This window comes from Bombina bombina, chromosome 4 (genome assembly GCF_027579735.1).
Source record: "Bombina bombina isolate aBomBom1 chromosome 4, aBomBom1.pri, whole genome shotgun sequence".
NCBI lineage: Eukaryota > Metazoa > Chordata > Amphibia > Anura > Bombinatoridae > Bombina > Bombina bombina.
This window is the reverse complement of record NC_069502.1, coordinates 115,317,850-115,334,374: the sequence shown is the minus strand read 5'-3', so window position 1 is coordinate 115,334,374 and position 16,525 is coordinate 115,317,850. Positions and strand designations below refer to the sequence as shown.

General features: G+C 37.6%; 1 protein-coding gene across 1 annotated transcript in view; it reads left to right on the top strand.

The window, feature by feature from the left end:
* The first annotated feature begins 333 nt into the window (after positions 1-333).
* Positions 334-16,525, top strand: part of LOC128656945 (24-hydroxycholesterol 7-alpha-hydroxylase) — a 360,073-nt gene continuing 343,881 nt past the window's right edge. The window contains exon 1 of the mRNA XM_053711138.1: positions 334-552. Coding sequence (XP_053567113.1) covers positions 334-552 — 219 coding nt within the window. The remainder of the gene's footprint in view (positions 553-16,525) is intronic.

Sequence of the window (16,525 nt, the reverse complement as noted above, 5' to 3'; positions counted from 1 at the left end):
ATATATACATATTATACATATAACATATATATAATTATTTCTTTTATTATTTTTTTGCGTTGAAACATTTAGTTTCATATTTTCACCAAGGTTAAACATTGTAAACCACGCTTATCCACGCCCATCTGGGATATTGCCTGCCTGTCTGACGGTCGGCTTTTTCTATTGGCAGCTGACACAATCACCAGAACCCTTTGACTACTCTGTTTGGGGACATAATACGCTTACAGGTCTACATACAGTAGCCACGCCCCTTTATGTGACGCCACCGGCACTGGCGCTTTACCCTTTTTGTTGTGACAGGCAGGTGTCAGTTCACTGCATCTGGTGAACATGATTGCACAGCTGTATGCGCTCGCCCCTCAGGCAGACTCAGCGGTATGGGCGCTTGTTATTGCAGTGCTGGCCTGGGTGCTGGTGCGATGGCTTCTCTCTAAGCTGTCCCAGAAGTTGCCGCCTCCCCCATATATCCGAGGATGGATACCTTGGTTTGGGGCTGCTTTTGAAATGGGCAAGGGGCCCCTGGAGTTCATCGAGAAATCCAGAGAGAAGGTAACTTCATTACTTACTAGATGCACAAGTCCTCTCTTTTTTTTCTAAGACGGTAACATTTCACTCAAATTACATTTTTTATTTAATAGGATATTTTTTCCACAATAATTGATGTATTTTAATTTTAATATGTGGCTGTAATATTTTTTTTACGTGTTTTATACACATGTGCACTGTGTGATATATAGAAAACCACTAAGTAAGAATACATAAGTCTGTATAAAGTCTTGTTACTAATTCAAGACTTAGTATGTGAAAGTAAGTGTGATAATAAATATTATGAACACATTTCTAAGTGCTCATTTCTCATCACCTGCAGCACTAATACTCTAGCACCTGCACATAGCTAGATGCTGTGATGCCCTCGGGCAGTGATTCTTACTCAGCTGATCAGCAGGAACTTTATAGGGGTTCCAGAGTAATAAAAGTTGATGGATCACTGATAAATGCCAATATCAAATCTATCTATCTATCATCTATCTATCTATCTATCTATCTATCTATCTATCTATCTATCTATCTATCATCTATCTATCTATCTATCTATCTATCTATCTATCTATCTATCTATCAATTTGTGTATTTGCTCATTAATATAACATCACTATAGTGAAAGGAATAATCTCTATTAGGGGGGCATATGTATGAGTGAGGGTTTGTGTACCCCATCATGGTGCCTGTGGATGTTTGACACTCTTTAATATGACCGCACTCAGTTTTGGGTGAAGATTGCTTATTCATTATTCTATGAGCATACAATATTAACCTTGAAATGTTTTTAGTGGCACATTCTGTGTAATAATGTATTAATATACTTCAAGTAAATGTCAATTTAGATGAATCGGTGCCCGGTTTTTAATAATTCTATTAAAAAAAAGGGCACTTTAATTCATCAGAATTTAAATTTCACTTGTTTTCTTCAAATACTTACCTTTTAATCCTGACAGCCGCTGCAGCGCTTCCTCCGCTCGTCGCAAGCACTCTTCGCGGGTCCAAAATGACGAATCCATCACGGCGTTGCCTCAGGTCATGATTCCCCCAGGGGGGAAAGCCGTGATTGGAGGAAGCCGGATTCGTAATTTCTGACGTATGAAGAGGCTTCCGACGGCCGGGGGAATCGCTGGAGCGGCTCTGAAGATTTAAAGGTAAATATTTAAAGAAAACGAGTGAAATGTAAATTTTGAGGAATTAAAGTGCCCTTGTTTTTAATAGGATTATTAAAAAAAAGGGCACTTATTCATCTAAATTGACATTCACTTTAAAGTGAATGTAAACTTTCAAGAATGAGTGCCCGGTTTTTAAAAATACTATTAAAAACAGGGGCACTTTCATTCCTGAAAGTTTATATTTCACCCGTTTTCTTTAAATACCTTTTCTTCTTGAAGTCGCTCCAGTGCTTCACCAGCCTTTTGCAAGCCGCTTCATACATCAGCAATGACGATACCGTCATCCTCCAATCGCCGCTTCCCCCTCAGGGGAATCATTGCCTGAGACAACGCCATGATTGGAGGAAGCCGGTTTCATCATTGCTAAGTAAGTTAACCAGTAAGAAGCAGGTGGGGGCATCGGCAATCCAGCGTTTCAGAAGAAAAAGGTAAGTATTTTTAAAATCCAGTGCAATGTCAATTTTCATGAATGAAAGTGCCCCTGTTTTTAATAGTTTTTTTTAAAAACCGGGCACTTTCACATAAAAATTGACATTCTCTTTAAAGGGATACTTTACATTCCTGCTTTTTAAATAAAGATAGCAAGGGAACGAAGAAAAATTGATAATAGGTGTAAATGAGAACGTTTCTTAAAATTGCATGTTCTATCGGAATCATAAAATAAATAAATTGGGTTTAGTATCGCTTTAATAATGACAATTCACCGGGCATCAGTTGTATTACAAAAAAGAGGTACTACATACAATCCGGCTTCTCCCTTTGATCTGGGGGCCTGTTCAGTTTAGGGATGGGAAACATCTTAGGACGTTCAGTGTTTGAAGGTACAGTAAAGTTCAAATGCAAGTAAAGAAAAAAATAAGTTTAAATGGGTTGGATAGACCATTACATTTTAAAACAACTTTTCATTTTACTCCTATCCTATTATCCATTTTTCATAGTTCTTTTGGTATCATTTGGTAAAGAGTACTTGTAGGTGAGCTGAAGAGCATGCATGTTTTAATTTGCCATCTGATAGCAGTTTGCCACAATGTTTACAGCAATGTTCTACAAAGTTGCAAACACAGCTGCCATAGAATTCTAAAAACACATGCATGCTTCTAAGCTACTATCAGCCTACCTAGTTCTACTCTTCAACAAAAGATAACAACTGAATAGAGCAAATTAGATAAAAGATGTAAAATGGAAAGTTGTTTTAAAATTGCATGCTCTATCCGAATCACAGATGTTTATTTTTGTCTTTAATGTTCCTTGAAATTATTGCCTGTTACAGACATCTTGTTGAACCCTGTGTTGAACACATGAAGTTATATATCAAAAGTACTATATGGGATATGTGTATATGTCACTCCTAATTGGCTCACCAACCACATAGAAGAGCAGGAGCTGTACAAATAAGCATTTTGACATTTCTTAAAGGGACAGTCAACACCACAATTTTTGTTGTTTAAAAAGAAAGATAATCCCTTTATTATCCATTCCCCAGCTTTGCATAACCAACACTGTTATAGAAATACAGATACTCGTCGACTTACGACCGCGTTACGTTCTGACCTTCCGGTCGTAAGACGATTTGGACGTAAGTCGGACAAAATATATGGCATGTAAATAATATGGTCTATTGTGTGATGTGTTGGGCTGACATTTCATGATTAATAATAACAATAACACCAGAGTTGTTTTAAATTAAATTCCTTTACTAATACAGTATCATCACAGTATGAATAATAAAATAACCTTTACTGTACTGTACCTGTACTGTGCAAATAATAACATAACATTTACTGTGCAAATACTATTACTGTACTGACATTTACTGTACTGTACCTATACTGTACTGTAATAAAATAACATTTTTTTTTGTACTCTACCTGTAGTACTATGCAAATAATAACATAACATTTACTGTACCTGTACAGTAGTTTGCAGGAACTTTAACACTTATTTTACTTTAAACTTTTAAGAAAAGTAACTGAACTTAAATGTTTCTTTTACTGTACTTTTACAGTTATATGTCATCAGATTATCATCTTGGTGAGTTGAGGCTGGAGGGGTTTCTTTTACTGTACTTTTACAGTTATATGTCATCAGATTATCATCTTGGTGAGTTGAGGCTGGAGGGGTTTCTTTTACTGTACTTTTACAGTTATATGTCATCAGATTATCATCTTGGTGAGTTGAGGCTGGAGAGGTTTCTTTTACTGTACTTTTACAGTTATATGTCATCAGATTATCATCTTGGTGAGTTGAGGCTGGAGAGGTTTCTTTTACTGTACTTTTACAGTTATATGTCATCAGATTATCATCTTGGTGAGTTGAGGCTGGAGGGGTTTCTTTTACTGTACTTTTACAGTTATATGTCATCAGATTATCATCTTGGTGAGTTGAGGCTGGGGGGGTTTCTTTTACTGTACTTTTACAGTTATATGTCATCAGATTATCATCTTGGTGAGTTGAGGCTGGAGAGGTTTCTTTTACTGTACTTTTACAGTTATATGTCATCAGATTATCATCTTGGTGAGTTGAGGCTGGAGAGGTTTCTTTTACTGTACTTTTACAGTTATATGTCATCAGATTATCATCTTGGTGAGTTGAGGCTGGAGGGGTTTCTTTTACTGTACTTTTACAGTTATATGTCATCAGATTATCATCTTGGTGAGTTGAGGCTGGAGAGGTTTCTTTTACTGTACTTTTACAGTTATATGTCATCAGATTATCATCTTGGTGAGTTGAGGCTGGAGGGGTTTCAGATGCAGTGTTCTTTTCAAAAAACATGCTGAGCTTTGTTTGACGCGTTTGTTTCTTTTTCTCCTCATAGATTTCACGATAGCCGTGCACAGCTTCCTGAATTTGACGGTCAACCTTGTTAAATCTTTCAACATTCTGGTCCATGTTTTCAAAACAGGAGACAGCTTTATTTAGCAATGTAAAGCCTTCAGCCAACCCCTTTGCAGTGAATTTCTTCTCTGGCTCTTCTTCCTCTTTGTCTTCTTCCTCTCTCCTATTTTCCTCTGCAACTCTCTCTGCTTCCAGTTCTATTAGATCTTCATTTGAAAGTTCTTTTGACTCATAATCTAACAGCTCTTCTACATCTTCCACTTCACATTCCAATTCAAGATTGTTTGCAAGTCTTACAATGTTTTCTCGAATTTCATCGAGCTCTTCCTCTGTTTCAAATCTCTCAAATCTGGTCACATATCGTTTTAGGCACTTCTTCCAAATTCCATTCATGCACTTTTCTGTTACATCCTCCCACGCTGCTGCAATATTTTTTATGCACTGAAGAATGTTATAACTTTTCCAAAAATCACGCAATGTTATGTCATCATCAGCATCTGTAGCAGCTATGGCTTGGGCGAATGTAGATCTGAGGTAGTATGCTTTAAACGTGGCAATTGCCCCTTGGTCCATAGGTTGAATGAGTGGTGTTGTGTTAGGTGGCATATAAACCACTTTTACATCAGGATTAAGGTCACCCAGGTGTGGTGGATGTCCAGGTGCGTTGTCTAAAATCATTAAAATTTTGAACTGGATTACTTTCCCTAAGCAATATTCACGAACTTGGGGAATGAAACAGTTAACAAACCAGTCTGTGAACAATGCCTGAGTCATCCACGATTTAGCATTTGACCGGTAATACACAGGCAGCGTGTGCTTATTAATGTTTTTAAATGCACGTGGGTTTTCTGAGCGATAGATAAGAAATGGCTTAAGCTTAAAACCAACAACGTTTCCTCCAAGTAACAAGCTTACCCGATCCTTGAATGCTTTAAATCCTGGCATGGTTTTTGATTCTTGGTGAATGTATGTGCGCTCAGGCATCCGTTTCCAGAACAGACCCGTTTCATCAACGTTGAATATTTGTTTAGGTAAATACCCTCCCTCTTGGATTAATTCATCCAAAGTGTCAATGAACTTTGCAGCGGCTTCTGAATCTGCACTTGCTGCTTCTCCTGAAACCCGCACATTATGCAGACTGAATCTTCTTCTAAAACGTTTAAACCATCCAGTGCTTGCCTGGAAATTCTCTTTGTAATCCTCACCAGCTTTCTCCTTTAAAGTCTCAAACAAACTTTTAGCCTTCATCTGAATTGTTAGAAGGCTTATGGGTGTACGTTTTTGTATTTGATCTTCTATCCACAACATTAATAATTTCTCCATTTCATGAATGGGCCCTTGACGTTGTTTTGTTATTATTGTTGATTTCATTGGTGCGGAACCTTTTACAGCTTCACGTATGCGTTCCTTGTCCTTAATGATTGTGGAAACTGTGGAATGCGACAGTTTCATATCACGGGCAATCGCATTCACTTTTTTACCTTCGTCATACTGCTTTATTACTTTCATTTTTAACTCCAAATCAAGAGCTTTCCTCTTCTTTGTAGCCTCTTTGCCACTACACGGTACCGGCCTTTTGGACTGCGACATGGTCAGACCCATACAAAGGCTGCTGCTTACAGTCACTTCTCATCACACACAAGCACCGCCTTTGCGCACACAAGCACTGTCTTGCCTTTACGCACATACGCAAATAAGCATCACCCTCAGTGCGACCGATGGTCGTAAGTACCGCCTTTGCGACCGATGGTCGTAAGTACCGCCTTTGCGCACACAAGCACTGCCTTGCCCCTTTACGCACATACGCAAATAAGCATCACCCTCAGTGCGACCGATGGACGTAAGTACCGCCTTTGCGCACACAAGCACTGCCTTGCCCCTTTACGCACATACGCAAATAAGCATCACCCTCAGCGCGACCGATGGACGTAAGTACCGCCTTTGCGACCGATGGTCGTAAGTACCGCCTTTGCGACCGATGGTCGCAAGTACCGCCTTTGCGCACGTATCGCCTCTTCAGTGCGACCGATGGTCGTAAGTACGGATGGCCGTAAGTCGCATAGGTCGTAAGTCGACGAGTATCTGTACACTTTTTACCTCTGTGATTACCTTGTATCTAAACCTCTGCAGACTGCCCCTTTATTTCAGTTCTTTTGACAGACTTGCATTTTAGCCAATCAATGCTCACTCCAGGGTAACTTCACATGCATGAGCTCAATGTTATCTAGATCAGTGATTTTTAACCTTTTTTTTGCCGTGGCACACTTTTTTACATTAAAAAATCCTGTGGCACACCACCATCCCAAAATTTTAAAAAAATCACACTTTATAGCCTAATACAGCATATATATATATACACATACACACAAACACACACATACTGTATGTATTGTGCTGTTATGCCATGCCTCCTACAAACTACCCCTGCACTGGGAGTAAAAAACAAGCAAAGTTTAAAAAATATATCACACTGTTGTCAGTCTGACGTGGCACACCTGAGGATCTCTCACGGCACACTAGTGTGCCACGGCACACTGGTTGAAAAACACTGATCTATATGAAACACATGAACTAGTGCCCTCTAGTGGTCAAAATGCATTGAGATTAGAGGCAGTCTTCAAGGTCTAAGTAATTAGCATATGAACCTCCTAGGTTTAGCTTTCAACTAATAATACCAAGAGAACAAAGCAAAATTGGTGATAAAAGTAAATTGGAAAGTTGTTTAAAATTACATTTCCTATTTAAATCATGAAAGTTTTTTTTGGACTTGACTGTCCCTTTAAAGTAACATAAAAAAAGACTATGCATCAATAAAGTTTAGTTTTAACTTACATTAATGCCTAGAGTTTAAGTTCTCAAACATTAAAAAAAAGGAAATTCCAAACTTAACCTGACCTCGCCCTGGGTGCTTTGCATGATATAATCAATGACATCATTGATTACATCACACATGACATTGTTGATGATATCATCAATGACATCATCAGTAGGGACAACTCATGACATCATCCTGCATAGAGAACTTATGTTTTCGAAATCACCAATGACATTACTAGTGACATCATCAATGACATCGGTAGTGACATAACTCATGACATCAACATTCTTCAAATTTGAGAAATTATATTTTCTTAACACACAGCCATCTTTTTCCCCTTTTCAACCCTATTTTCTTTACCCTAGCCCATAGCCCTATATGCACACACAAGCATCTCCTCATTCCTCCCTCTCATTTCCTTCCCCGTTACACACATCCTTGTCTTCTGTGTTGCCCCTTCTATTAGCCACATCTATAACACACCAGCACCTGATGACCCTCAATTACCCTATGTACCCGTAAGAATCTCAGTTACCCTACCTTTCCCACTCTAGTCTGTTTTTAACCCCTCCCCTTTTCCTCAGAGTCCTCACGCTTTCATTAATCACAGTCTCTTTCTCACCCTCTTATCTTTGTGTCTCATACACATTAGTCTTCTCATCCTCAAACCACTCTGAGACACATCTTCTTTACCATTTATTGCCCTAATTCCTCACACACATGCAGCCCTATTTAGTCCTCTTGTTTTTCCTTATACAACATCTCTTGCTTACTTTTCTCAATCTTACCTTACCTCCTACAGCATTTTCCTTCTTAACCTTAACACAGAGCACCCTCCTGACCCTCATACCTATTATACTTAATCCACCCTTGCCCTCTCAGCTCACAGTAAACACATTTTATACAAACAATGAAGTCAATACAAACAACATAATAAATGTCTCTCTACATGCTTTTTTTTGTCTAAAGAGAACATGCAAACATTTCTACGCATTGTATATGGTAGTACCACTAATTACATTTGCAAATTCAGAAATAACGGAAAAAAGGATACTATTCTTAGCACTCAATTTATCCCTTATAATTTATTTGTTTTAAATTATAAGAGATGAATCGAGTGCTAAGAATAGTAACCTTTTTTCGGTTCTTTCTGAATTTGTAAATATAGCTATTTGATAGTCAGCACCTTGAGCCACATAAACTGTATAATAAAGACGTTCTAAACATTATAAATGTCAATATCCCCAAGACATTCACTGTAATTACAAGTAGTGCCATTGGTTTCATATTACAGTACCACTGATTACCTCATAGGTGATGTCATGACATGCTTTTTTGTCTATAGGAAACATGCATACATTTTGTACTTATTGCTTTATACTATGGTTCCACTGATTACTTCATAGGTTTTGTCATAAACAATATCGCACAATGTAATCTGAGATAACGTAGTAATACATTTTTTTCCACTATTTCTCTGATGTGTAGGATGCCATCATAGGTTGTGTCACTACTGATGCCATTGGTTATGTTATAGGTGATGTCATTGATGATTTAGAAAGATAAGCGCTCTCGCACAAACAAACACCAGCTCAGTAACTTGTTAGCTTGTTCTATGGCGATTTACCACCTAAGAGCAGCCTCTTTTAGCTCAATAATGCTTTTCACAGTGAATAATTTTCCTCCTCTGAGCAGGGAACATGGCAACCCCAGACAATCGTATCGGCCTTCATTGAGCCTCGTCAGTGAGGTGCAACCATATCCCTCTAAGGGGTCTAGTCTGGTTTCCCCCATCACCCTTAGGGAGACTTCCCCAGCTTTATATTTTAGATGCATACAGAAAGAGAAACACTCTCTCATCAATGAACACCAGCTCAATAACTTGTTAGCTTGTTCTATGGCGATTTACCACCTGGGAGCAGCCTCTTTTATCCCAATAATGTTTTTCACACAGAAAAACTTTCCTGAAGTATATCAATCTGATCCTGCAAAACATTGTCAGTCCAGCCCCAAAATACCAGGCAATCCCTCTCTGAACAAAGAAAATGGCAACGTAATGAGCGGGTATCACTGAGCGCCCACCTGAATAAGACCTTAGCTTTGGATTTTGACTCCTAGTAGTCAAAAAAGGGTTTGTATAAATAGAGAGGGAAACCAAAGCGCCGAAGAGAGGCTAGGTCTGAGTTAGCCCAAGATAAAACACAACGTGGGGCTAGAGTTGGATAAAAACAGGAATAAACTTTAATTACATACACATCCGATTACGGATGTTTGACAACTGACAATAACTGAATCACTGGCTAGTATACGATCGCTAAAAAATCCCTGGATCCACAGTTAACAATAGACAATACACAAAAACGTCCTAAGAGTGCGCCTAAACTTTTGTACTTGTGGTGAAGTGAAGTTAGGACTCCGATGCCCTAGAGGATTTTAAGGTTTCCTAAACAAATATCTGCAAGTAGATGATTCATATACAAATGGCCCAAGAGGGGTTGAATTGTGGTAAATATGGTCTTGCTTCTTACAGCTGTGTTTGCGGGCTGTAAAAATGTATTGTATATTAAAAGGTGACCTCCCAATGGTATACTGAGTGTATACTTGGGTGCAGAGACACAGTGTGATTCAAATAGGTGTTCAAAAGAATATTTGTGAATGTGCTGTTAAAAACTCCTAAACATACAAAATTCAACAACCTTCAAATTACTGTGACATAAATAGTGGTTGACAGTATAACATATGAAAATCAACAACCTTCAAATTGCTGTGACATAACTTGTGGTTAGCAGTATAACGTGAAATCCCAAAAGTGGATATAAAGCAAATTTCCAATAATGCTGTGCAAATATATATCACAAGTTCAAAAATCAATCTCAAAATCAAAAAACAGTGGCCACTGTAAAAGAAAAAAGAGGTGAACAGTTCAATCCAACATACAATGATCCTTAAACCCTTTGAGTCTAATAGTGTTCCTGCAGTAATCCTGCAAGCGCTGCAGGAGCCGGAATAAAAAATCAGAAAGTCCTGGTCTTCTCAGACTCGAGCAGTCCGCTACGGTACCTAAAATAATAAAAAACACAATAGTGCAGATGGTTTCCTTAGTCTTCTACAAATTGAAAATGAACTCACCAGTCGACGCGTTTCGGTCTATGCTAGACCTTTATCAAGACTGGTTTTATTTAATTTCAGATGCTCTTTTATATCCGTTTATTAAATGTAGACCGGAAGTAGTTGCTTAGTACTTCCGGTTTCGTGTACTCAATAAATTTCTTATTTTTTAATTTATTTTTATGTAGAAATGGTTTACTTTTTCTTATAGCCTTTAGATTGTTCCCACTTGAATCATTACTGATATATAGCTTCAGATATTGTCACGTTAATTCCCGTGACTTAGATTGATTTGACCATAACAATCTACTTCCGGTGTTCTTAGCAAACAACAAATGTGTCCAATATATCAACACTATAATTTGTACTCAAACTTATGTTCGAGATTGTCTCTACATGATGTATCCACATAAGTAAACTCATGTGCTCACCAGCACAGACAGCTGTCCAGCTTTCAGGGACTCAGGCAATTAACCCCAGACATTCCTGGGTGCAAAGTTTATAGGGAAAAATTACAAAACAAAATTGTTAACACAACACATCTCTCTCGTGCAAGCAGGCAGCTAGATTAAAAGCAAAATGGAAGAGTTGGTTACAGAATTTGGCCAAATGATGATAGGCCCAGGACCACATCAAGGTCTCTTCCTCCCTGGGTCTATAACCTATTCCCACACAATTGCATGCCTTCAACCAAACACACTGAGATACAAACAAGGGTGAAACAGGTGCTTTGTAATAAATGGACTGCACAAATCGGTCTTGGTACAAATCCTACTATCCTGAAAAACTTACAGCCCTTGGTGCTTACCAGCACTCACAGACACCTGCACAGCTTTCAGGGACTTGTGCAGTTAACCCCAGAAAATCCTGGGTGTAAATCCCATAGGGAAAATTACACCAAAAAAAAAAAGAAAAAAATATTAACATAACACATAGAAATTCTGGCACTCTCTTGCAAGCGCACAGATAGGTTAAAAGCAAAATGGAAGAGTTGGTCACAGCATTTGGCCATAGGTTGATAAGCCCAGGACCACATAACCAACTCTTCCATTTTGCTTTTAATCTAGTTGTGTGCTTGCAAAAGAGTGCCACACTTTATATGTGTTATGATATATATATATATATATATATATATATATATATATATATATATATATATATATATATATATATATATATATATATATATATATATATATATGGCTAGATTATGAATGGAGTGTGGGCGTTTGTCATCCAACAAAAATGTAATCTCTTCATTCCTCATTCCGCCCAGACAGGACCTGTATTATGACAATTTTGTATATTTTGTCCTGGCATGCAGTGACCATTAATAATTTTGCTTTGTCAAACAGATAGCAGCCGCTCAGAGTGTCAGTGCAAGTGAAAACAGGGACTCTGCAAAATCCCCAAATCACAGAATATGAAAAAGGCAATGTCCACAGCACTGGATAAGCTTTTCTCTTTATCTCTTTTTTATAATCATACTTTAATACATCAAGCGACCCGAAACTTCGCTTGATATATTATAGTCTGTGATAATAAAGAGATAAAGAGAAAAGCTTGATGCTGTGGACATTGCCTTTTTCATATTAATAATTTTGCTGAGATTAATACGATTTAAACATTGGCAAAAATATTGGGGTTTCATGTCCCTTTAAAAACAGTAATATGGAGAGCAGTATTTAGTATTCTGTCCTTTTAGTTAATAATGTGATAGAAGCTGCAACAGTTGAATAGTGAACATTCTGTAATAATTTTTTTGTGTTCAATTGCTCACATCTCTCATTCGATGTATAATATGTGTTCATGCAATCTTTGTGTTGCAGTTTTGACATGTTTTCTTTGTTCTTGGAGATTCTTAGAAAAGTTGAGGATTTCATCTAGATAAACAATGCTAAAGGGATGTAATTAATGTGTTATCGCAAACATCTGAAAGACTACTGGGGCATTACAGAGGCCAAAGGGCATAACAACATACTAGTTGATAGTGCCTGTACTTTCTGTTAACCTTTTTTCTGCAAAGCACTTCCCTGTGCTAAAGTAATTTTCTTTCATACCGGTACTGAGTCCACAATCCATTACTCCTGGGAATTACTCTTGCCTGCTACTAGGAGGAGACAAAGATTCCCAAACCCTAGGAGCTCTATAAAACCCCTCCCACCTCACTGGTAAATCAGTCTTGTCTTTGCCTCCGCTAGAGGAATGTGAAGAATGAAGATGTGCTTATTATTCTTCAGTGAGAGGGGTTCTCAGACTGCGTTGAGGCCCATTTCCCCTCAGAGTGCAGCGCTTGTCAGAGGGTTGTATATGTAGTATAGGTAGTGACTCTTTTTTTTTTACCTCATGGTCTGGAGGCGCTGTGTCCCTTTTGGAATCTGGCTGGATATTTATCTCTCTTGCTTCTTCGGTCACATCAAAATGCTTCAACCTCCAAAATATAATAATCCAAAATAGTGCAGTAACATCACACAATGGAGAGCACCAATGGAAGATACTCATAGGATTTAAAGCGAAAATCAGATTTTGTTTCCGGAATCACCAGCAAGACATTGATAAAATACAGTTTAATTTATTTAAAAAACAAAGTTAAAAGCTCTACTCGTTTGAGCAATTATATTGCCTTTAGCAAGAGCATATCAAAAGCATGTCAGGTAAGCTTGGGGGGGTTAGCTGTTAGGGGGTTAAGTAGTGTAGGTGTAGTTTGCGGTGGGTTGTGGTAGTTTAGGAGTTAAATAGAGTAGGATGTTATTGCGGTGGGGTATTGGGGATTTAGGGGTTAAGTAGTGTAGGGGCTATTGCAGTGGGTTTGTGGGGGTATAGAGAGAGTCATACCACTGATTCAAATATATCTCCCCTACACAGTTAAGGAGGTTTACCCCAAACCTATTTTTGGCAGCGATTAGTCCCCTAAACATAGCTGAGAAACTTGTATCTTCTGAAACTTCGATCCCTGAAAAAGCAAACATGAGCTCACTAGCTATGAAGGAAGTATCTAAAATTCTTTCCTCGGCAGAAGCCAATTATTGTCTGATTTCTGCAGTTCATGTTCCAGGAGTGTACAACTTGAAACCAGTTTTTTTCACTTGTCAGTCACTGCATCCAGGGTAGTGGTCCCTTTATCTGGATGTTTTCTATCAGATAGTGGATCCTTGGGGTCTCCTAGAGATAGATCTAATGGTTTTTGGATTGAATGATAATCTTCTCAGATTCTATGTGAGGTCTAGAGACCCTCAGAAGAGTTTGTGGTTACTTTGCTAGTTTCATGGTTGTTTCAACTGGCTTATGTTTTCCCTCCTCGAGTCCTCTGGCTTTCCAGAGTCATTAATTAGATCAGCCTAGTATTCCGATTACTTTAGTTTGGTCTTGCAGGGTCTTGTATGCAGATCTGGTTCAAATATCAATTTGCCCTCCTAGGTTTTTTCCTTTGCATTCAGACCTTTTGTCTCAAGGTCCATTTTTCCATGATTCTCTAAGCTTAAAGGCATAGTTATTGAATATTTAGTTCTCAGGCAGAGAGGTTTCTATGATTCTGTCCTGGAGACTTTGGTACAGATTTACAAGCCTGTGACTAGGATGATTTATCATTAGGTCTGGAATGCCTTTTATTTTCTGGTGTATAAATCATGTTTTTTTCCTGGCATTCTTTTAGAATTCCTGGGGTTTTGCAATTTTGCAGGTTGGTTTATATTAGGGTTTATCTGCCAACTATTTGAAAGGTCAGATTTCTGCTCTTTTCAGTTTTGTTCTATTAGAAAATTGTTTATATTTCTGTCATTGATGGTTTTGTTCTAGCTTTGGCTAGAATTTTACATGTTCTCAAGTCAATGTCTCTTTCTTGGAAGATTTTGTTTTCTTATGGTTATCTATTCTGCTAGAAGAGTATTTGAATTGTCTGCTTTTTCATGTAATCCTCCTTATCTTCAGGATAAGGCAGTTTTGTCTGTTTTTCTAAGGTTGTGTCTTCGGATGTACATATCGGGAAATTGTTGTCCCTTCTTTATGTCTTAGTCCTATAATTCTTCAGAGAGACTTCTTCATAACTTGAAGGTTGTAAGTGCCTTAAAGTATTAAAACAAGTAAAAAAAATGTTATTTTGGTCGCACTCACAATAAATAATTGTTTATCATCAATATCACTGATTTGTGCTAACAGTCACAAAAGTATTATTTTTAATTTGGAAAAAGAAAGATACAATGATCAATGCTAAAGTGTAACACATGCTGCACCAAATTCCTGTGCGCAATGCACAAAACAGCATGAATTACAATTAAACATTTCCTGCACAAATATATATATATATATACACACAAAGTAAGCCAGCTATTCATGCATACAAATCTGCCAAGTCTCCAACACTTCAGCTGCATGAATGTTCCAGACTACTAGTCGTCAGTCAGTTAAGGCAGCACTATAGCGGTCAGTTCACACACGCCATGATGGCGCGTTTCGCCCCTCCCACTAAAGGCCTGGCTTGGGACTTTGTCAGATACTCCTCCTCGCCATTATATCACTGATTATATAGCACTTCCTTCCATATTGCAATCACATTTAAGATTATTTAAACCAAACATAAGACTGCCTAATAGCTCATGCCTAAATATTTTGTGCTTGCATGAATATAGTGATCACAGCTTTCAAAATTGTCCCACTACTAGTCACTTAATTTTTAAGTTTAGGAGACTTGACATTTATTACTAAATTTATGAGCAGAATAAACATAACCATTCCTCTACAGAATTAGATGTTACATTATATTCACTAACTTAAATTGTTACACTTTATTCACATAATATATACAGCTTTTTTTTTTTTTTTTTTACATTAATTGCCCACCCCTGCATTAGACCTACAGAAAACTGGCAAATTCTATTTTTTCATTTAGGCCATTCGTTGACAAAATGCCTTATTCATACATCCACCTAGTTGTCACATTTTAGGAGCAACCTATCTAGATTTCCTCCACTTCATTTCACAACAACATGTTCAATACCAGTTGCCTGTTGGTAATCATAATTATAATTATACTTTTCCAAGAAATGTCTCGCTGTTGGACTATCCATATTCTTTTTTTTTTATGTCACTTCTATGCTCCCTTATCTTTCAGTTCTCTTTTGTTTTTTTCCTCATAAAAATAAGGGCATGGACAGTTTGAGAGATATATCTATTCCCTGTAGTATTGCAGGTGTACTATTGTTTATTCTTATAAATAAAATTTGAATCAACCTAGAAAGTTTTAGTTTTTCTTACGGGACTGCAATATCTACGATTTCCATATGTTTGACTATCCATCCTGTTCTATTTGGCTTCCAGTCAATTCCTCGCTGGTATATATCTTTCAGATTTACTATGCACTCATTTATCATTCAGACTTGATGCCCTCTGAGCTGTTTCTAATGGATAGTCTGAGACTTTTCCATTTAAAAATTTATCTGACAGTAAAATATTTTTTTTGTAAAAGTGACTTTATCGTTCTCCTGTAGCTATTATACTTGGTTACAAGCCTTACTTAATTATCTCTTTCATTTCTCTCAGTCTTTTTACCATACAATGATTCCTGCCTTGGGGTCTTTCTTGCCCTGACTTTTTTTAATTTGTGTGTTTGAGTAATCTCTTTCCTTAGATCAGAAGGCCATCTCCTCAGCTTGCCATCCTTAAAGGGACACTAAAACCAACATTTTTACTTTCATGATTCAGGTAGAGAATACAATTTTAATCAACATTACAATGTACTTCTATTATCTAATTTGCTTCATTCTTTAGATATCCTTTGTTGAATAAATAATGATGCACATGGGTGAGCCAATCACGAGGAATCTATGTGCAGCCACCAATCACCAGCTACGGATCCTATCTAGATATGCTTTTCAGCAAAGGATATCAAGAGAATGAAGCAAATTAGATAATAAAAGTAAATTTGAAAGTTGTTTAAAATGGTATGTTCTTTCTAAATCATGAAAGAAAACAATTGAGTTTCATGTACCTTTCAGTGCAGCAAGCTATTTGTAGCTGTGGCACTGCGATAAACTTCAGTATGGAGACTTCC